Source organism: Meles meles, chromosome 2 (genome assembly GCF_922984935.1).
Source record: "Meles meles chromosome 2, mMelMel3.1 paternal haplotype, whole genome shotgun sequence".
In the NCBI taxonomy this organism is placed as follows: Eukaryota; Metazoa; Chordata; class Mammalia; order Carnivora; family Mustelidae; genus Meles; species Meles meles.
This window is the reverse complement of record NC_060067.1, coordinates 152,050,284-152,071,317: the sequence shown is the minus strand read 5'-3', so window position 1 is coordinate 152,071,317 and position 21,034 is coordinate 152,050,284. Positions and strand designations below refer to the sequence as shown.

Genomic DNA, 21,034 nt, shown 5'->3' with positions numbered 1-21,034 from the left:
GGAGCCAGGGGGGAGAGGAGTTAGTGTTTAATGGGGACAGAGTTTCAATTTGGGAAGAGGAAAGTGTTCTGGAGCTGGATGGTGCTGATGGCTGCACAACATCGTGGATGTGCTTAATGCCATCGACTGTATGCAGAGAAATGGTTAAAATGGTTAAGTTTTGTGTCATGTGCCTTTTACCACAGTAAGAGAAATCCACTCCCCTCAAAAAAGGAGGTGAGGTGAGACAGGGTGCTGGAGCATGGCCATGGGAGTATGGGGATGGGAGAAGACATTCAGCGAGGCTTTGAACAGAAAGGCATTCTAGACAAGGGGTCTTGTTCCACAGGATGCCTGGCCCTGCTACTTCCAGTGGGCCAGCAGGCTGAGAGGTGACATCAGGGGCTCCCTGTCCTCATTTCCTGAGGGAACTAGGGAAGCCACCATGGATGACCCCTCTTCTCCCCTCAGGGGTCCATCTGTTTGAGGAGTCACCAGGGTAGTGATGCTCCTCAGCGTCAGTCATGGTCTTCTTCCCTCTGGAAGGCCCGGGGGTGGGGGGGGTTGGGTGGACTGTGAAGACCCACCAGTGCTAGTCACGTTGCCACAGAAGAGGCGTGGCCAACATCACAGCCAGCTGGCAAGAGGGAAACCCTGCTCTCCTGGGGCCCACGTGCCACGCCCTCACGAGCTCCCAGGCCTGGGGTGTCTGCAGCCCCCTTTCTTGCCTTCTGAGTCACCGCTCAAACCCACCAGCCCTTCTGACAGAGCTGGAAACAGGCACCAAGCCCTCCGGAAGCTATTTTTAGGGTTCATCTGTTCTTTCTGATTTCTCCTCTAGATTCCATATTTTCCCACCCCAGATCTGAAAGAGCTAAAGATTCTGGACATCATTCATCATTCCCCCCTCCAGGTGCTCTCCCTCGCTGGACAGCTCAGCGTGCACGCTGGGCCTTCACCTCCACCTTCCTCTACCACTCCCTCCTTCTTTTCTGGATCCCCACCCTCACCCTGCCCCCCCAGCCTGGCTCTGGCTCTGTAGGCAACATGGAAAGCAGGCTATTTGTCTGACATCATCTGCCACTCCCTGGCCTGCTAAGAGTTACTCACTCAGGCAATCCCTGCTCCGCCAGAGACTGTCCAATTGCCAAGCAACCCACTGTCGGCCAATCACAGAGCTCAGAGGTGATGTCATGGCGAGAGCGAGCAGTGGTGCTGATGTGGAGAGAAGCCCAGGGTACCACTAATTGAGGGAGTGAGGAAGGGAGCAGCTCGCTTCGAACGGGACTGCAGGTAAGTAGGAATGAAATGCAAATTATTTGAGGCTCTTCAGACAAAAGAAAAAATTAGCAGTGGCAGAGAGGAGAAGCGAGAGATCTGGCATCATTATGCTGCCTTTGGTTTCACTCCATCAATTCAACTTTGTCAAATCCTGGGGTAAATGGGGTGATGTGAAAAGAATGGGTCTACCCCAGGGGTGAGGGGATGGCTAGAGGCAATCCTTCTATTCCAGAGCTCAGGAGAGGGAGGGTGGGTGGAAATTGCCAGGGTTTCTTTTGGGTCGGATGTCCATGGTGAGTTTTTTCCTGCATAAAAATGTTCTGTTGCACAGGCAGAATGGTTTTGTTGAGTCTGTCTTCCCCTGAGCTGGCTCTGATGCCCAGACCAGCTTCAACCTAGCAGCTGCTCTGGGTTTTACATTTCCTTTCTCAGCCACAGTTTTTCTTGGCTCCCTTTCCCCATGTGTTTCATCCTTTTCTTTCTCCTCTATCTGCACGGGTTACTTTTTGCTCCCGCATTCTAAGGATACAATGAGATCACCACCTCTTCCTCGCCCCGCCCCGCCCTGAGGTCAACCTGCTCCTACCTGGGCAGGGCCAGCGGGCTGTCAGGCAGCAAACTGCGGGAACCCACAACAGCCACGCCCTGGTCCCCGCTAGTGGCCGAGCCGGCCCCTCCTTGCTCAGCTCACTGCCCTCGCCAGGAGTTTAGGCATTGCTCTCTTCTCATCCAGGGGACCAGGACCAGGGATTTGCTGTCCAGTGGCCAGCTCCGTCCCCACGTGGCATGCTGTCTTTGTCTCATTCCTCCCAGAAAGATACAGTTAGGTGTGAAGGAGTCCCATTGTCCTGAAAAAAAAAAAAAATCAAACAAAAACAGGTCCCCTGAACCCCTTGGGAGGGGGTTCAGAAATACTGAGGCAGCCCAGGTCCGAACCCTCTGGGCAGGGATACCTCTGTGTCTCAAGACCAAGAGAACCCATTGGGAAGGGATGTCCAGCAGTGGACTACTGGAGTTCTGGGTGGGTGGCAGGTTGAGAGCGAATGTGGGAGAATCTGTCTCTACTGAGGCTGAGGCCCCCTCTAGGGGGAGGAAACCTCTCCCACAGGCAGGGAGTCAGGGTGCCAGGGGGAATGAGATCATCCACCAGATGAGGAGATAATCATAGTGTTGGAGTGAGAGGTGAGGAGGCAGAGGGGCAAGGTCTGATTAGTAGCTCCACTGAATGAAGCTAGAGCCTCCAGAGACCCTGCCCTGTCCTCTAGGGCCAGCCAGCACTCTCTCCTCAGCTTGTCCCAAGCCCCCACCTTGCTGCTAGGAAATGTGCTTGCACGCTCCTTAAAATCCACTTACCACCATCGCCGGAGCACCTGTCAGCAGGCCCCTGTCCTGGGATCACCAGCTCCACCCAGGCCACTCCTGGAATAGATCTGGATTGGACAAGGATCTTTAATTGCTAGATGAATCCACCAAGAGCACTGTAGAGAGTGAGCTCCCCACCACTGAGGGCATTCAAGCAGATGTCAGTTGACCATCCACAGGGTGGCTGTAGAGATTTCTGCCTTGTGTTGGGGACTGGATCTAGGTTAGTGTTTTTCAAACTGCAGACTGAGATCTAATAGTGTATTGTGAAGCTTGATTTGTGGGTTGTAACTGGTATTTTTTTTTTCAAATAAAATGGGATAAATGAGAATGGAAAAAAGTCAAAACATATTTCATATAATAGAGTACATGTTTTCAATCACGATTTCTTAATTATGTATTTTTCAGTTATGTAAATATTTAGAAATATAAATAATGTTTATATTTATAAACATATTTTAGGAATATTACTATAGTTATAAATAAATAAGCATATATTTACATATTTATGTTTATAGTTCAGTTATGTGTACATTTCTGTGTATGTAGTTGTATCAGTGACTATAGGTATGTGTGTCTGTCAGCGTTACGACAGGTGTATCCTGGATCATGATACAAAATGCAGTTCTTTGTTGTTGGTCCCAGTAAGAAAAAAAATAAGCTCAGTGACCCTTATGACCTTTTCTAAGACTGTAAGCCTGTGGATAACTCTTACCAGACTATGAATTCTTTAAAAAAATTTTTAACTTTAATAAAATACACATGACACAAAATTTACCATATTAACCATTTTATGGTATACAGTCCAGTGGTGTTAACTATATTCATATTGTTGGGCAACCATCACCACCATCCAGCCCCAGAACTTTTTTCATCTCTCCAAACTGAAACTCTGTCTCTGTTGAACACTAACTCTCCATTCCTCCTCCCCCAGCCCAGCCCCTGGCAACCCCCATTCTATTTTCGGTCTCTATGAATTTGATTACTCTAGGTACCTTATGAAATCATATAGCCTTTGTGTTTTTATGACTGGCTTCTTTCACTTGGTATAGCATCCTCAAGATTCATCTGTATCATAGACTATGAACTTCTTGCAAGGAGAACTGTCTTGCTCAAACATGTCCCAATGACCACGTACCAAATAGGTGTTCAAAATCCAAGTACTGTGTTAAGTGGAAAACTGTGTTTCTGTAGAGGGATAGTCCATTCTAAAGGGTATATCAAAAATTGAGAAGTCTGGTCTAATATTTTTCTTCCTGAGCAGAGTGTTGAACAGACATACTATTGGCCGGTAGGGTGGTGGGAGTATCTTGCAAATTTTTTTTGCTTAACATTTAGATTTCACTTTGGCTCAATAAAAGAAATCCCAGGGCCAACCAAGTTTGGCTGCCTTCTCTCATCCAAAGAGGCCATTTAAAACCACATTTACCTGATGGGACGTAAGTGTGCTTACAGATACGACTTCAAGTAGAGCAATAAAGATTGATCAACTAGGATCTGGAGAGTAAGGTGTGACAGGAAAGAAGGCAGAGAGGGAAGGTAAGAGGAAGGTAAAGTGAGAAGGACAGTGTCTGCATTAAATCAACCATACAGAAAAAAACGGGAAAATTCAGATCTTTTTGTACTGTTGATTTTAAATAATTGGATGTTTTCAAAATCAATATCATAATCCAAGAAAGGCTTAATTTTTCCTGAAGTCTTAAGATCCTTTGTCCAGACCCCCTTGATCTCTTTATATTATTTCTTACTTAACTGGAGACTATCATTTGGAGGTACAGAATTCCCAGAGATTTTGAAATCATAGGTAGGTAGAAATGAACCATTTATTTGGGGAGGGGGATAGAAATTTGGAAGAAAACTATAAAACATTCAAAATGTAATTTTTTACATTGCTCTGTAGAGAACCAAACTCTATTTCCACCCCCCCCCCTTTTTTGGGCTTGGCTAATAAACACTCATCATGTATAATTTAATTTGCTTACCAAGTTAGACTTTGCTATATTTAGAGATGTGACAGTCTGGAAAAGGTTTTTTTTTTTCTGTTTTTCTGTTTTTTTTTTGAGGAAGAGTATGGACAAAAAAAATCTCTTCTGATATTTTAAAAAGCATTTTGCAGGTTTTTACATTTTTAGTTCCACTAGGAAGACAGGAAAATACACAGATAGAGGTCCACTACCCCTGCTTCCCCATACACACCTACTCATCCCCTTTCCTCCCCTATGCTCACTGGTCTTTCCTATCCATTCAAGCTGATGGTTGCCCTGTGTCCATGCCCTTAGCGTCCTTCTTTCAGAGGTAGGTTGTTGGAGACAAGAGGACAGAACAGATGGGAAAGGGTGGAGCTCTGGGATGATTGGCCTAATTTATGGCAGAGAACAGGCAACCCGGGAGTTCAGAGAACCAATCACGGAATGTGAATCCAGAGAAGGGAGCTGAGTGCAGATTATAGGGTGAGAAAGGGGATGGGGCAGGGTGTAGAGTTCCAGGGGATTGTTTGGGGGTCAATGCCCAGGTAGAAAGCAAGGTTGAAACCGAGAATGAGGAAGCAGGTGGATAGATTCCATTAGCTAATAGCACTAACACAACTTACCTGACTGTTGATGCTGGGACAGACGTGTCTGTCTTCATCACTTGCCACCAAACAGATATGTAAGGACTGAGTAAATATTCCATGAACGCTGCTTGAAGAATGTATTACCCCAGAAGTAGTTTAACTAACCAAAACTTTTTATCAAATTAAAGAACTTGGGTACAAAACAGATATGGTATTGATAATGGTGAAAGAAAGAAAATACTAGAATTTAGATGGTTTATCTAATTATTTTTCTTGTCTAATTATTTTCTTTATTAGCGAGGGAGCTGCGGGGAGGGGCAGAGGAAGAGGGAGAGAGGGAATCTTCAGGAGGCTCTCACAACCCTGAGACCACAGCCTGAGCCAAAAATCAAGAGTCAGATGCTGAACCTGAGCCATCTGCATGCCCTGAGTCTTTGTCTAATATAATCAACATATTTTTTAAAAAGATTTTATTTATTTATTTGACAGACAGATCACAAGTAGGCAGAGAGACAGGCAGAGAGTGAGAAGGGAGGAAGCAGGCTCCCTGCTGAGCAGAGAGTCCGATGCGGGGCTCGATCCCAGGATCCTGGGATCATGACCTGAGCTGAAGGCAGAGGCTTTAACCCACTGAGCCACCCAGGCGCCCCAATCAACATATTTATAGAGCTGAATGCAAATGTCAAATATCTAAAGGCTAAGGAATATGTCTATTAAATTTATCATTGTATTACTACTATACATTGTATAGTAGATTCTAAGTAAATATGTGTTAAACAAGTAATTTAAGAAAGAAATCAGTAACAGTAATCCAGAACTGAAAATACAGATCACTGTGACAAAATCAGGTTTGTAGTGAAAGGAAATAAAAGTATGAAAAAGCTCTCATCTTTCACAAAGAAAACCATTAGGTACTGTTTTCTTCTTAATATAATAAAACATAGATATAAATGATTTTTAACTTGGAGATTAAAACAAGATGTAAAACTTACAAAGCACTGGGGAAGAATGAAAGAATAAAGAAAACAAGAATAATATTGTAAAAGATGAGAATTTTTCTTGATTGTAGCTAAATGTGATTGGAAACCTGGCTCTGCCCCTCCTACTTAATATTGGGAAAGGCACTGACCCTCTTGGGCCCTCTGTCTCTTCATCTGAAAAGGGTGGGAAATGAAGATGCCAGAGATCACCATGGCTCCTCCCATCTATGGGCAGAGAACTTGACCTGTGGAAATGCCTACAAATCTATTGCTTGTTCTCTGCTGATGTGAAAATGATTTAATCTATTACACTTGGTAGGGCGTGTGTATGCTTTTGAACAGGGCTTTCTGAGGCAATGCTTATTGTAGGAGAGAACTCAGTGGTGAAAACTTTAAGCCCTGGGTCTGCCCATGGTTGGGGTGGGCAAGGATTTGTGCACCCTTCATCCACATGCCCTAGGCAGTCGTCTATCCTACTTATATTTACACTTGGTCTTGGATATGAGGAAGTACCATGGAACCTTGAAGACATTCATTCAAATCGCATCTATATCATTTTCTGCTTGTAAGACTTTGGGTAAATCAAGTCATTTGCCTGAACTGATCATCAGTAAAATGGGTATAATAGAACCTATTTTATAGGATTTGGAGAGAATGCAATGATAAAATATATATGCCCAATTTACAACTATCTAGAAATCATGGACATTAGGAAGAAAAAGAAACTAAAAGGAAATGCCAACAGCAAAAACTAGCGAGATGACAGGGATTTCTTTTTTGAAATAGGATATTAATATGTTTGTAATTAAAAAGTTACATATAAAATGTATGTACGCACAAACATGCACTTGAAAGTGCCTGGTAAACTGAAAAGCATTCCAAAATATTGCTACTGTTGTGACTAGGACTCTGATTACAGGGCTTGTTCCGTACTCCCATGCTCCCAAGTACTCTGAGTCCAGCATCTCCCACGGTACCGGGTCGCAATGCCTTGCCCTCCATCCAGCAACCCTGCATGGAAGTCCTTGCCCTGGAATTTTGCTTCCAACATGTTGATTCTTCCGTATGTATTAAATGGAAAATACAAGCAGCCCAGAAAGTGCCATCACTGTAGATTATTTGGGGCTGTCATTTTTCTAGACTTAATTTTCCTTCTTTGGCTGGCCTCCCAACATAGCTGTTACAACGAGGAGGGGCTCCCTAGACTCTGTGCTTGCCAACAGGTGACTCCTCTTTATTTCCTAGAAATACAACCGAAGCTGCATTCCTGAGCCTGTTAGATACTGTCTGGAATTTGCCTCTGATCCCGGCTTCCACCATCTCTTCTTCCCGAAGCCCTTAGAAGCAATCCCTGCGGAGGTGGTGATTGGACAACGCTAGCTCCCCAAAGCCAGCCAATCACACGCTGTTGTGCTTTGCCCCGTTGCCCTCTGTGGGCCTCGCTGGTCTGGTCTTGGCCTGTGCTCTACGAGCTGCTCCTTCTCCCTTTATTACATGGTCTGTGTTACTGCTGGAGAATCGCCGTGGATCCGCAGGGCATCTGCAAAACTTTCCGAGGCTCCAAATTCTCACCTGTTTCACATTTTCATTGCCCCAAACCCCTGTGGTCATTTTAGGACCTAGCTGAGGGCTTGGCACAGAATTATATATTCAATAAGTATTGTGGAAAGAACCACATTCATGAAAAAATAATTTATATCCCCTTTTTTTAAAAACTCAGATAAGATGTAAAGCTTTCAGTCAAAGTCCTTTGATCGGCACAAAATAACCAGGGTTACTGTGCCGAGATAGGATTCCATGATATTTAGGTCACACGTACAGCTGATTTCAGGCACACACATAACTTCAAGAGGACTAGTAATTGGCACAGACCTAAAAAGCCACCTCCCTGTACCAAACATGTTTAGACATCCCAGATCAGAGCTCACTGTGTCCATGCCCCGATTCCATGCCAGAGTCCCTCTATCGTCTCCAGACACCCTCACCAGGGACCACTCTAGTCAAACCACTGGCATGTGCATTAGTTTTTTACCCTTCAAAAATAGTCCACATAGGATTTGGCATATCCTGAAAGCCTTATTTGGGCATTCCTTGCAGTGACAAATAAAACACAGTTTTACTTGGGGAGTGTGGGCTGTTAGAGGAGCCTCAAGGGGATCAGGCATGCACCTAGTAAATGGTCATGATGCTCTAGGTCATGATGCTAGAGCATCAGAGAGCTTGGTGTGCATCTCTATGGGCTCCTGGACATCAACCCCATTACAGAACACCTGGGAGCATGGGGCGCCATTTTTGGTCATGTAAAAAGTCTTTTAAATCCCCATCTTCTCATGCTGCTCAGGTGGCCCCTACATGGGGTTTCCCTTCATGTTCTGGTGTGTGGGAGGAGGGAAGGGATCAAAGGAAGGGTAAGGGTGCTGGAATTCAAAGGCTTGGACCCTGGTCCCATCTCAGGGTGACCTCAGGATCTCTGATCCCCGGGGAGGAGTGTATTGGCACTTTGGAACGGACAATTGTTGGTTGTGTGGGATGGATATGTGCCATTCAGTGTTTAGTTTATCCAGCTATTGCCCACTGAAGGCGTGGAGAACCTCAGATATAGTGACTATCAAAGAGTCCCACATTTATTCTGGGAGTGAGTAGAATGACCTAGTTGGGAACCTCTGGCTAGTGGTCAGAAATTCACTCCACTCCGCAGCTGATATTCTGACATTCAAGGGGAAAACGGGGGGCTCTGACCTCTTCACTTTGGTATCTTTCCTTCCACCATGCCACACGAGATCCCCCTTCAGTCAACAGCCTTAATTTCCAGACCTTCTCTCTCAGCCACCCTGTCTGCCAATCAAAACAAACTCATTCTGCGTCTCGTATTTTTATGGCTTGGGTCTCTTCTCGTTTGGGTTATGGCTAACCAACTACTTCTACCAATTATGTTAATGGTTCCATCTATCAACAAAAATGTGTGATCACTTTCTTTTCTATACATAGACTTAGATGCTGGAGCTGGAGTGAATGCAGAGATTGGCTTGCAGGAAAACAGTACTGGCTGGGATGCAAACAGTCGAAGGCTTGTTCTAGGTGCGTCCTCGTCATTTTGTGCCTAGTCCTGGCTTCCAAACTTCCTTTCCTTATCTTTTCTCAGGGCTGATGCTGTCAGAAGAATCTTTTTGCTTGAGTAGCAACTAATGACAGAAATGGCTTTAGAATGAACACCCCAGGTCTGCCTTTCCCACTTGTAGGCTTTTGTGTCATTAAACTCACTCTGCTGAGCTTCAAGTTCCTTCTTACCAATAACCTCAGAAAACAAATTGAAATAATGCTTGTGAATTTTCTGGTACCAAGCAGGTGTTCATGATGTGGTAGCTATTCCTTTGGCCATTATCATCAGCATCATCATGTCCTCTCTCCTCCCTTAGTCCAAAGATGTCAGCACCTTCCTACTGGATAGAATATAAAGAGCAAATGCTTTCCCAAGTCTGCTGGTTCCTCATCTTCTTGTTGCTGGTCTACCAGTTGGTCCCAATGAGCCTTGCATGCAGCCCACTGGGCCTTCTCTGTTTCCCATTAAATCCAGTCCACACGCTCACACATGTCAAGTTCCAAAACCATGGCAGGGATAGAGGCACCTGCAGAATCTGATTTGCGGAATAAGCCCAGCACACTCTGATCTTTGTCATCTGAAACTTCAGTCCCCCTACCACCTGCTATGCTGGACCAATAACTGTCAGCACAGGGGCTGGAATGCCCAGGGAGGCCCCGCCTCTTGACCAGCAGCCTGCATCCATCAAAAGTGCAGGGGAGTGAACACTGGGCAAGAGTCAGGAGGCCACTGTCATGGGCTCTGCTTCTGTGGCTATTGGCTGGGGGGGGGGGGTGTAACTCATCTACCTTGAGTTGGGAACCGCTTTGATCTTTGCTATGTGTGGATATAGTCATTGTCCTGGTTTTCCCTAGGGATGTATCTTTTTGGGGGACATCATTCAACCAACTTCTCTGAGTGGCCCTGGAAATGTCACTTACCTTCTCTAAGCCTCAATTTCCACATCTATAAAATGGGAACAACAATCCTTACATCAGAAGGTTATTATGAAAGTGAAAATGAAAGCATTTGTCACATAGTAGATGCTCTATAGATACACATTTTTGATCATGTAGACTCTAGCCCTATGAAGCAGAGAGCTCTCAGTTACAAATCCCTCGGCTCTACATGCCTCTGCCCATCTCTAGAGTGTCTCCTGTTCCTGGCCCTGGTCTTCCTTCTCAGCCTCTCTGACTTATGTTCTTTACCTGATTGCTCATGCTTCTTCAACTCCTAGCACAATATCTTCCATACAGGTGTAGAAAGCACCTATTTGTGTTTTTAGTTAATACATATCTTCAGTTCAGGGGTGCCTGGGTGGCTCAGTGGGTTAAAGCCTCTGTCTGTGGCTCAGGTCATGATCCCAGGGTCCTGGGATCGAGCCCCACATTGGCCTCTCTGCTCAGAGGGGAGCCTGCTTCCTCCTCTCTCTCTGCCTACTTGTGATCTCTGTCTGTCAAATAAATAAATAAAAAATCTTGAAAACAAAACAAAACAAAACAACGGCATATCTTCAGTTCAGACTGGCATTTCCTGAGTCCCGAGGACCATGGAGGAAGTAGCATCCAGTCCCTCCCCTGGCCACAAAGGAAGAACCTACAAATAAGAAGACTTGAATCGAAGAGCCAGCTCTACCACTAAGTAGCTGTGTGACCTTAACTAAGGGACTTAACTTCTCTGAGCCCCAGGTTCTTCCTCTGAAAGTGAAGCTTCTGATGTCTGTTTTGTCAGCCCAGCTTCACATGAAGATTAATTGGGATCATGTTGGTGACAGGAGTGGTAATCAGTGCTCCATGAGTAGAGGGCCTTAACTGTCCTGCCCAGGTCTGGCTGAAGGGCATGGTCCCTCATTCCAGGTACCTACTCCTCCAGAAGAAGTCCAGCTCAGTCCCCTTTCCTTCTTAGAGTATGCTTCTCTGCCTCACTTCACTGACTTGGACCTCCAGCTTTAGATCCATTACCTAGGTTAAGTCTGATGCCCTGCCCTCTCCTGCAAGGGCCCGCTGGCCCAGCCAGTCACCTCATTAATCAACTTGGTTATGAGCCAAAATTGTGTGGAATGGAGCCTCGTGACCAGGGATGTCACATCCAGGCCCTGTTCAGGGACCCACTGGTACTGTCAGGATCAGCTTGGCTCAGAGGAAAGAGGCCCATTGTGCTGCGTGGCGAGCAGGGTGGGGCCTGGCAAAGGACACAAAGGCTGCAAGGAAGAGCACTTCAAGGCCAGTTGACCTGGGGCTTTAAACCTCTGCTTTTACACCTCTCTAACCTCATGACCCTGAGTAAGCCACATAAACCCTCTGGGCCTCTGTTTCCTCATCTGCAAATGGAGATTACAGTCTTTAATTGCCGAGCTGGTAAGAACCAGGGCAGGGACTCTGAAGCAGGGATGTGGGTGGTGGCTACCCTGATGGAAAAGGCAGAGAAAGGGAAATTCACATTCATTAAGTACCTCCTTTTTGCGGGACGCTGTACTATGCTTTTCTCATTTCAATTGTGCAATTTGGTGCAGAATTAAGATGGAGATAGCCAATTGGACATGTGAGTGACAGCTAGTAAGTGAGATCAAGTCTGAGTCTGACTCTGCATTGGTCTGGTCCTAAAGCTGAGCCCCCTGCCCGCCCCCTCCACCGTGGCTCCCCCACTTATCCGCTGCTCATCCATAGCTAGTCCAGACCGCAGTTGCCAGAGGGAAAACACCTCGTTCAGGAAAGAAAGGGGCTCTACATCAGTCTCAGAGTCCTTCCCCTGGTGAGCTGCAGGCAGTGAAGCTGTTGGCTCACACCAACCTCTGCGGGCACAGTGATCACTGAGGGTGATTTCATTAGTTGGCATTCTCCAGAGAAACAGAACCAATAGGATGCATACAGAAGGAGATTTATTATGATGGATTAGCTCATGTGGTTAGGGAGGCTGAGAAATCCCACAATCAGTCACCTGCAAGCTGGAGACCCAGGAGAGCTGGTGGTGTAATTCCAGTCCAAGTCTGAAGGCCAGAGAAGATGGAAGTTTCTCATGTCTGAGAGAAGGAGAAGATGGAAGTCCATCTCAAGCAGAGAGAGTGAATTCATTCTTTCTCTACCTTTTGTTCTTTTAAGGTCCTCAACAGATTGGGTGAGGCCCACGCACATTGGGGACAGTCATCTTTTCTCAGCCTATCCACTCAAATGTTAACCTGTCCATGAGACACTCTCACAGCCATTCAGAAATAATGCTCACCAGTTATCTGGGCATCCCTTAGTCCAGTCAAGTTGACGCAAAAATTAACCACCACAGTGACCAAAGATCAAATGGTCCCCATGACGACTGTTTACCACTGGCTATTCCTCAGTTCACTGGCTAGCAGCCTTCAGTGGGGCCCCGTCACATCTCTCCCTCCTCCTTCACACTCTCTGGTCCAGCATCAACCACAGACACAGAGCTTTCTCACACCCCACCCCCACCTTGCTTGTGTTCCTTCCTTGGCACAATGCCCTCCCTGCTTAATTCCAATCATCATTTAAGACTCAGTTCAGGTACTGCTGACACTAGGACCCCCGCCTGGCTCCCCAGGGTCTCCCAGGTGCTGAGTATGAAGCCGCAAATCTGTGCTCCCACAATGATCCTGCATGCTTATTTCCATCTCTGCACCAAACACATTATGACGACATTATTCTATAACAATTTTTTTTTCTCTCACAGTCCAGGGTTATGTTAAATGGGGTCAAGGAGTGCTTAAGACAAGAGGTTCTTGGTGGGTAGTGAGCTAGGGGCCATCTGGAGTAGTATTTTGACATCCTCTGTCCAATTCCTTCTGATCCCATATCAGAACAGGCTGGGCAGGGAGGTCTGAGGGTGGGAATAGGGAGAAATTCAGGACACAGAGTTATTTTTTGAAAACCTCCCAAGTGATTCTGAATTAGGATTTGTCTCTCACCCTAGCTTTTGTTTTGGGCCAGCCATTAAGCTTCACAGAGAAATAAATGAACCCCTCTTGACACATACAGTTTTGGGAAATCTGTGTCTGATACTCAGGGAGACTTGAGACTAGAAAGCCAATTATGAAACTATCATTAGTACATGGAAACTGAACTTTATTGTGGTGATGTTGAAGAGATGGTCTGGGTTTGGGAAAGGGAGAGTGGGTGTATAGAGTTCCTGGTGGTGGGAGCAGACCAGGTGACTTCTGGGATTCCCTCCCCAATTTTATAAAGAAATTCCTTATGCAAATACCATGTCAGTGGTAGAATACTCTCTTTCTCAGATTTGTGACGGCATCCTGAGCTGGTGACAGACCTACTTTGTGACTTTGAGCCAGATTCAGCTCTCGCCATCCAGAAAACATGACCCTCGCTGGTAGGTACAAAAACGCTTTCTGTGATGGGGCACCACAGCATAGGGTATTCCTGTACACACATGGATGTACTTACATAGGCACAAAGAAGGATAAAAGACTGACAGGAAGTAAACCTAAGGGTTAAAGGAAGTTATCTCTAGAAGATGGGTGGGATCACCATTGAGCTTTTCCTCTTTTTACTCATCTGTGTGTGTTTTAAAGAAGTTTTAACAATACACATATATTATTTTGCACTTAATTATGTTTTCAATTTGTAAAAGAGAATGAGGAGGAGAGTGCTTAAGCACTATATTGGGTTTAGCTGAGAACAGAGAGAGCCTGAACATAGTGGAGCTTAAAACAAGGGTCATTGGCCCTAGGGTGATGGGGGTACAGGCAGGAGCACATGCCAGGGCCAGGGCAGGGGTGGGCTGGACTTCACTGTATCAGCTCTAACCTGTGACCTCCTGGTTTTTAAATCCTCTTCTGACACAAAGAGGCTAGGCAGTGGTGGGGCTACTCCTTCAGCCCTCATGGACACCAGCACATTTAGCTTTGACCACTGTACTGGGAAGGTCAGAGAAGACTCACATCCTGACCTTGCCTCTCAGTGAGGGGCAAGACTAGAATGACGATGGTGAGCTTCTTTACCTTTCAGAGAAGCACTGCTGAGTACCTTGAGTAATATGGAGTGTGGATTTCCTGTATCTTGGAGCAAAGTAAATGAACTATTCTGGCAAATGTGAGGAAAGAGAGAACTAGGTCCAGGGTGCCAGGTGAGGGCAAAGGCACTAGTTCTTGTGGTCTTTACCTGAAGGCATTTTGCATTCAGCACTAAGAAGGGAAACACTGCACTGAGGAGAAAATGGGATCATCTGGGTGCTCTGGAAGGCTCAGGTTCTGATAAGATGGACAGAAGTGGACATAATCACACACGAAAATCCTAAACCAGGCTGCTCAGGGCAAAGGGGGCTGGAGCCTCAGCCAAGGGGTGGTTTAGATACCTCTGTGGAGGTTTAGATGATTTAGATACCTCTGTGGAGCCTGGTCACCCCTGGGTGCTCGGGTATGCAGAGTCACAAGAAGGCTGACTTCTGAGTCTACGAGGGGGTCACCATGTTGTCCTACTGGTGTTTCTGCAGCCTACAAAGAGAAGATGAAGGAGCTTCCACTGGTGTCCTTGTTCTGCTCCTGTTTTCTGGCCGATCCCCTGAATAAATCATCCTATAAATATGAAGGTAAGGGAGGGCCACCGTTGAGAGAATAACTTGTGGAGGTTTCCTGGGCTTGTATCCATGAGTACCACACTCCTGTCCCAGTTTCATGAAACTCTTCTCCCCATGTCACATTCTCTTTCCCAGAGCCAATAAGACCACCACAGCTTATTCTGAGGGTCTAAACACCATGAGAGGGCAAGTGTGGGGCTGCTGGTGGGGAATTAGACAGCAGTTGAAAATCTGAATCAGACCCTCTGCAGAGCAATCTTGATCTTAGCTTTTCTTCATTCATTTAACAAATGGATGCTGTGGAGGATACAGAAGTGAAGCAGACAGAGATTCTACTCTTGGAGAGCACCTAGAATAGAAGACAAGATGCAGTCTGAATCACTAGATTCCACGGTTGACAGGCCTCCTCTGGGAATGGTGGAGAATGTTCTGAGAGTCCAGAAGTGGAGAGAGGGCTTCCACCTGCAGTCACCTAGTGAGGGTAACCTTGCTGACTGGGACCTGTGACAGAGTTCCAGGACACTGGCAAGGAAAATGGCCATGTTCTGACCAGGGAGGGGCGGGGAACAGGACATCTCTTAATTTTCCAGGGATTAAAAGGAAGGGACAGATTTGTTCTGGAAATGAGAGATGAGAGTGCTTGGGTTACCTGAGATTGTTCTTTCTGTCTAGGCTGGTGTGGGAGACAGTGTAGGAGGAAAGATCAAAGCCAGCGGAAAGACAGTGCTGACTGGAGAGAAAGAAGAGAGCAGGGTAGGAGGGAGCAGGGGAGAGGTGGCAACAGGCTGAGCCATCAGATTGGTAGTGGGACAAGGAGTGGGGTGGTGGGTGGTGGGCAAATACACCACTGTTGGCTACCACTGAGGACAATTTGAGCAAGAGCTCAAGTGTGGGAGAAGCCCTGTGGCAAAAGCAAAAGCAAAAGCATTTGCTATAGCCATTATTAGAAGCCATAAATCCTGGGGCACCTACTCTTGGAGCCTGAGCCCTTGCTGTGGCTACCAATTCCTTGAGCCGCATTGGAGCCCACTGACTATTAGGTACCAGGTTCAGGGCGAACCCAGAACCCTGGTCATTGATTTGCTTTGGGGACCCCAGATCTCCCATATATGTATGCACGTGTGCATGCTTTTGGAGGGTGATTCTAGTCTACAGAGAGTGAACAGCACCTTTCCTGCTCTCTTCAGCAGATACAGTGGACCTGAACTGGTGTGTAATTTCTGACATGGAAGTCATCGAACTGAACAAATGTACCTCAGGCCAGTCCTTTGAAGTCATCCTGAAGCCACCCTCCTTCGATGGGGTTCCAGAGTTCAATGCCTCCTTACCTAGGCGGCGAGACCCATCCCTGGAAGAGATCCAGAAGAAACTAGAAGCAGCTGAGGAACGAAGGAAGGTAAGTGCTGTCCTTTCTTTCTTCCAACTCAGCATGACAGGAGGGAGCTGGACAAGAAAAGAGGTGGCTCTGAGCTGGGGTGAGGTCACCACCAACCTACAAGTATTTAGGTAGCACCTCCCATATACAGGGAAGATAATGAGGAGCCATTGAGGGAAACAAAGAAGTAAAGGTCCCTGGTCTCTAGGAGCTTCCAGCTTGGTTAGAGGGGTAGGGCATTTTATGACATATGTCCACAAGGTGCACACTAACAGGAGGAAGACATTGACGAACACTAAAGATTTCTATAAAGGCTAGACAATCAAGGAAAGGGCTCCCTAACTGAGGGAAGGTGAAGGTCATGGTGTGGTATTCTCCCATCCCTTTGTGTGCCCTCTGTGTTTCCTAGTGATTCTTATGGCCCAACTCTGGTTCCGTCTTTATGTAAGCTTTCCATCTTTGAAGCAGAAAATCATCTTCTTCTCACTTGGATTTAATGGCATTTCCTTTCTACCTTTTAAGGCATATGTCACATGCTAGTCTGATATATATATATATATATATATATATATATATATATATATATATCCTCTATGAGACTTTTTTCTTTCCCAAGTTGCTAGGATAGTACTTGGCACATGGTATATAGTCACCTAATGTTTGTGAATCAATGAAGGAAGGAGGGAATGAATGAAGGCAATGAGAAAAAAAAAAAAGAAGAAAACAACAACTGAGGGAATGGTGGGAGAATCCAGAAAGTGTCTTTGTTTCCTGCCGATGGGCCAGGGACCAGGCTCAGGGAGGTGTGTTCTGGGTATAGAGCTCTTAAGTTTTGGTGGTGAAAACACACTGTGGCATGTTCACTTTCAAGGGTCTCTTTCTCCTTTTGTGCTGCCTTAGTACCAGGAAGCTGAGCTCCTGAAGCACCTGGCGGAGAAACGAGAACACGAGCGAGAGGTGATCCAAAAAGCCATTGAGGAAAACAACAACTTCATCAAGATGGCTAAGGAAAAACTGGCTCAGAAGATGGAATCGAATAAGGAGAACCGGGAGGCCCACCTTGCTGCCATGTTGGAACGGCTGCAAGAGAAGGTAAGTGTTCTTGATGAGAGAGGAGACTCCTGGAACACTCTCTTCCTTCCAAGGCAAGTATAAAGGACCTACATATTATTTCAGGTAGGCTGGATCTTTACAGAGTTTCAAGGGATGTTTTGGGAAGTCATAGGCAAGAAACATGAGCTGAGCTTTGGATTTCCTTCGGGGATATTATGCGCAGTTACACAATTGAAATTTCTCATTGTCTTAGGGAGATTAGACCTCTTATCTCTAGAGAAAGCCTGCCTAATGCAAAAGAGTTAGGTCGAACAAGCCGTTTTACATTCCTGGCTTCATCCTTGAATGGACTGATTCGATTTAATGAAAGATGATGACTTGGGCTCTTGGCTCTAAGCCAAGGACATGATAAGCTGAGTTGACCATTGAGCAGGAAACACGATTCTCTCCAAACCTCTTGATTTGGACTGAGTGAGTCACGGTTCTTTCCAATATTTTGCCCTTTGTCAATAAACCTAATGGTGTCACCTACATAAGAGAAACGTGAGAGACTGGGATTGGTCCCACGTGTCAGCAGAATAGCAGCCCGTTCTGCTGAGAACACGTTGGCCTCATTTCCTGAGTCTCAAGGCTGCCCCAGTTTCTCCTGCAGCTCCTGGGAGAGCTCCAGCTCTGTGTTTTATTTCCAGGAGCCGCCTGCTGCGCGGTGACTCCCGGGACCCGATCGGTGGCCTCGTCCCATGGTGAGCAGCGTGGTCCCCACTCCTTCCTGCCCATCCACCTAGAGTCTCAGCCACTTGGCAACAGCTGCTAGAAAGATTGGTTTCTTTACAGGGGATCTGAATGTTGCATAGACCTTGCAGCTAGCCAGCGTGTGGCAGCCCTTCCACTCTCACACTCTGCCCTAATAGGGGCAGTAAGGCCTCCACCAAGTATCAGATGGGAGGGAAGTGATCTGGGTCTCGTTTCAGTCTTCCCCAGTTGTTGATGGATGGCTAGTAGGAAAAAAGAAAAAATCTGGGATTGCCATAAAGTGGGAGATGGGCACTCAGGACAAATCCAGAAGAAATACTAGAAGCTAGAGCCATGATATGGTATTTTAAAAAAATGGCAAAAACAGTTTTACTTCTTCTTACTCCCATCCTAACAACAAATCCATGAAGTAAGCAGAACAATGTTATCCTTATTTAATTGATGGGAAACTATGTCAGAGAAGGTCGAAAAACTTGGCCAGGGTCACACAGCCCCTAAGCAGTGCAGCTGGGACTAGAACCCAGTTCTCTGGCTGTGTAGTCCAGGGGACTCTTTCAACCCCTGTTTCAGGGGGACCAGCCCATAATGATCCCATTAGCCTTTCGCCAGAGAGGGGACAATCAGAGATCAAAGAAAGCCCAGAAATCTAGGGTTCTGCCCAGAGAGCTCACCTGAATGGAGTTCGATTCCAAGGCGAAGAGTTTGAGAAACGCCCCCCGTCTGGACTAATAGCTATGGAGGTGGAGTAAGACTCAAAGAAGCAAGATGTTAGAGTCAGAATCTGAGTGGGCATCACTCCTTGGGGACTGTGATCCTCGGGCACTGAGGAAGGTGGGAGGTGTGGTAACAGACAGGTGTGTGGCTTCTGCCTGCTCCAAGTCAATGCTTTCTGTGTCAGTATCTGCATGGGTCACTGACCGTCCGCATCAGATTCACCGGGTATGGAGTTTAAAACTACAGATCCTTGGGAGCCTACTGATCTACCATCGCTGGCTCTTTAGCGATGGTTCCTGAGGCCCCAGCAGTTTAACCAATTCCCTAGGTCATGCTGATAATGCATAGCAAGGTTTAGAACCATTATCCTAGACACACCACTACCCACACTCTCCCCAGGGCCGTGGAAAGTTCTAGGGCCTTCTCAGGGATCGATTCATAGTTTTTGGTCTATCCTGGGCTCCTGGGCTGCCTCAGTGGGCCTACTCCAGGCTGACTTTTGATATCTGGATATGATGCTATCTGGGTGATTGCCAGGGTCTGGCAGAGACGATATTTATCAAGCACCTGCCGTGTGCAAAGTACCATAGGAGGAACTGGGCAATACAAAGAAGAAAAAGGCATGCTCCCTGCCTCCAAGGAAGTCACCATCCAATAGAGGACCCAGACAGATGCACAAGGAGCGGTGACATAAGGCAGACCATAATGTGCCCTAGAGAGGAAAGCTAAAATCACAGAATTCTAGAGGTAAAAAGAACTTCTGGTTTAGGGCCCTATCTTTAAAAACCAGAGAGCCAAGGTCTGACTGATGACGTGGTTGGTCAAGGTCACACAGCTGATGGGTCTTTGAGGTCAGATCCCATCTTTTGGCTTCAATATGCTGTCCGGCGAAGACGGTTCTCATACGCCACTTATGAGAGAGTCCACTTTTTGGAGTTGGGTGACATTTCCAAAAATTCCGCAGTCAATTTATATTTAAGAGCCCTCATCTTTCACCAAGGAGCTGAAGAAAACAACTGAGGGGATGGACAGAAGTGAAAGCAGAGGTCATGTTGCAAGTGTGTGTAGGGGACATTTGTAATGAGGCCTGTCTGTTGCACCTGCTCCTCTGGCGTAGCTACGCTGAGCTGCTCCTTACAATAAGTCAGGCAATGCACTCAGTGCAAGCCCAGGAGGGCCAGGTGAAGGAGGGGGAGGCTGGTGGGATCTGAGGTTGCTGTGAGGTGGGTCCCCCCGGGGAGGCTGGCTCCAGTCAATGAGCTCCCTGGGGCTGCACCAGACGGCTCACTCATCTGCTTCCTATCAGTCTTACCTGCGACCTTCTGCCCCTTCTCAGGACATCTTTGCAGACCTTCCTCATCACTTCCTACAGCTGCAATTCTTTACTTTGGGTTCTCTTGCCCCTCGGCTTCCTTTTTATCCCCGGGAAAGCCTGTGTGACCTACCCTTTTTCGCTCCCTTCCTTCTCAGGACAAGCACGCAGAGGAGGTGCGGAAAAACAAGGAGCTGAAGGAAGAGGCCTCCAGGTAAAACCCAGAGGCCAAAGAAGTTTCCAGAACAGCTGGACAGCTCCAGCAGCTCCGCGGTTCCCGAGGCAGCCTCGTCCGCCGTCGCTGCTCTCCCAGCACTGGGGTTTGGGGGGAGGGGGGTGGCCAGGGGTGTTTCCTCTGCTTTTGGTGTTTGTACATGTAAAGAATTGACCAGTGAAGCCATCCTATTTGTTTCCGGGGAACAATGATGGGGTGGGAGAGGGGAGAGAAGGAGAGAATTTGGGAAAGGAGGTAGAGAAGGACTCATGGACATTGCAACCCTGCCCACCGCAGACTCAGGTCAAGTCCTTGGCTTTTCTTCACAGTGAACGTCCAGGCACCGTGTCGAGGGAAGCTACAAAAGGGGCAGTAGAAGTACCAAGTGAGGGGTGGGGTCCTGGGTGACGGTGTGGCTGCAGGGCATGGAAGAAGGCGGCCAGGGAGAGGGTGGGGGGCCTGGAGGTCTTGCTTCCGCCCTGCAACAGGTGGGATGAGGTCTGAGTGTGTGTGTATTAACCATCATCTTTTGATCATCATGACCAATGAAATATTTACTCCAGGTCTCCTGTTCTTTATTTTCTGAATTTGTCCTTTGAGTGTTGGACAGAATATTCTTGAATTTGGTTTCTACCCCTAGGGTGGCTGATGTCCCTTTTTTTCCTTAGTTGGACCATCAGAGCATCTGAGAGGTGCTGGGTGAGGCGGGTTAAACATGCCAGCCTTTGGCATAATGGAAAAGTTTGCTTTTGCTTTGCTTCTTCTTCATTTTTTTAAACCCCCTTTGTGGGTTGTCCGTTATTGGATTGAGTTCACTGAATTGATGAGGAAAGAAAT

The 21,034-nt window shown here is 46.8% G+C and overlaps 1 protein-coding gene across 7 annotated transcripts; it reads left to right on the top strand.

The window, feature by feature from the left end:
* The first annotated feature begins 1,181 nt into the window (after nt 1-1,181).
* On the top strand, nt 1,182-20,754 carry STMN4 (stathmin 4). Of its 7 annotated transcripts, XM_045986189.1 has the most exons (8): nt 1,182-1,272; nt 13,479-13,570; nt 14,693-14,788; nt 15,449-15,529; nt 15,964-16,172; nt 17,052-17,243; nt 17,894-17,947; nt 20,142-20,754. In XM_045986189.1, exons 2-7 carry the CDS (start codon nt 13,558-13,560, stop codon nt 17,912-17,914), a joined length of 612 nt encoding a protein of 203 aa, XP_045842145.1. In that variant the 5' UTR covers nt 1,182-1,272; nt 13,479-13,557; the 3' UTR covers nt 17,915-17,947; nt 20,142-20,754. The 7 variants fall into 7 exon arrangements, with proteins under 7 accessions (XP_045842145.1, XP_045842179.1, XP_045842171.1 ...); XM_045986223.1 differs by lacking the exon at nt 15,449-15,529 and having other exon boundaries at nt 15,967-16,172; XM_045986215.1 differs by lacking the exon at nt 15,449-15,529.
* Nucleotides 20,755-21,034: the final 280 nt, after the last annotated feature.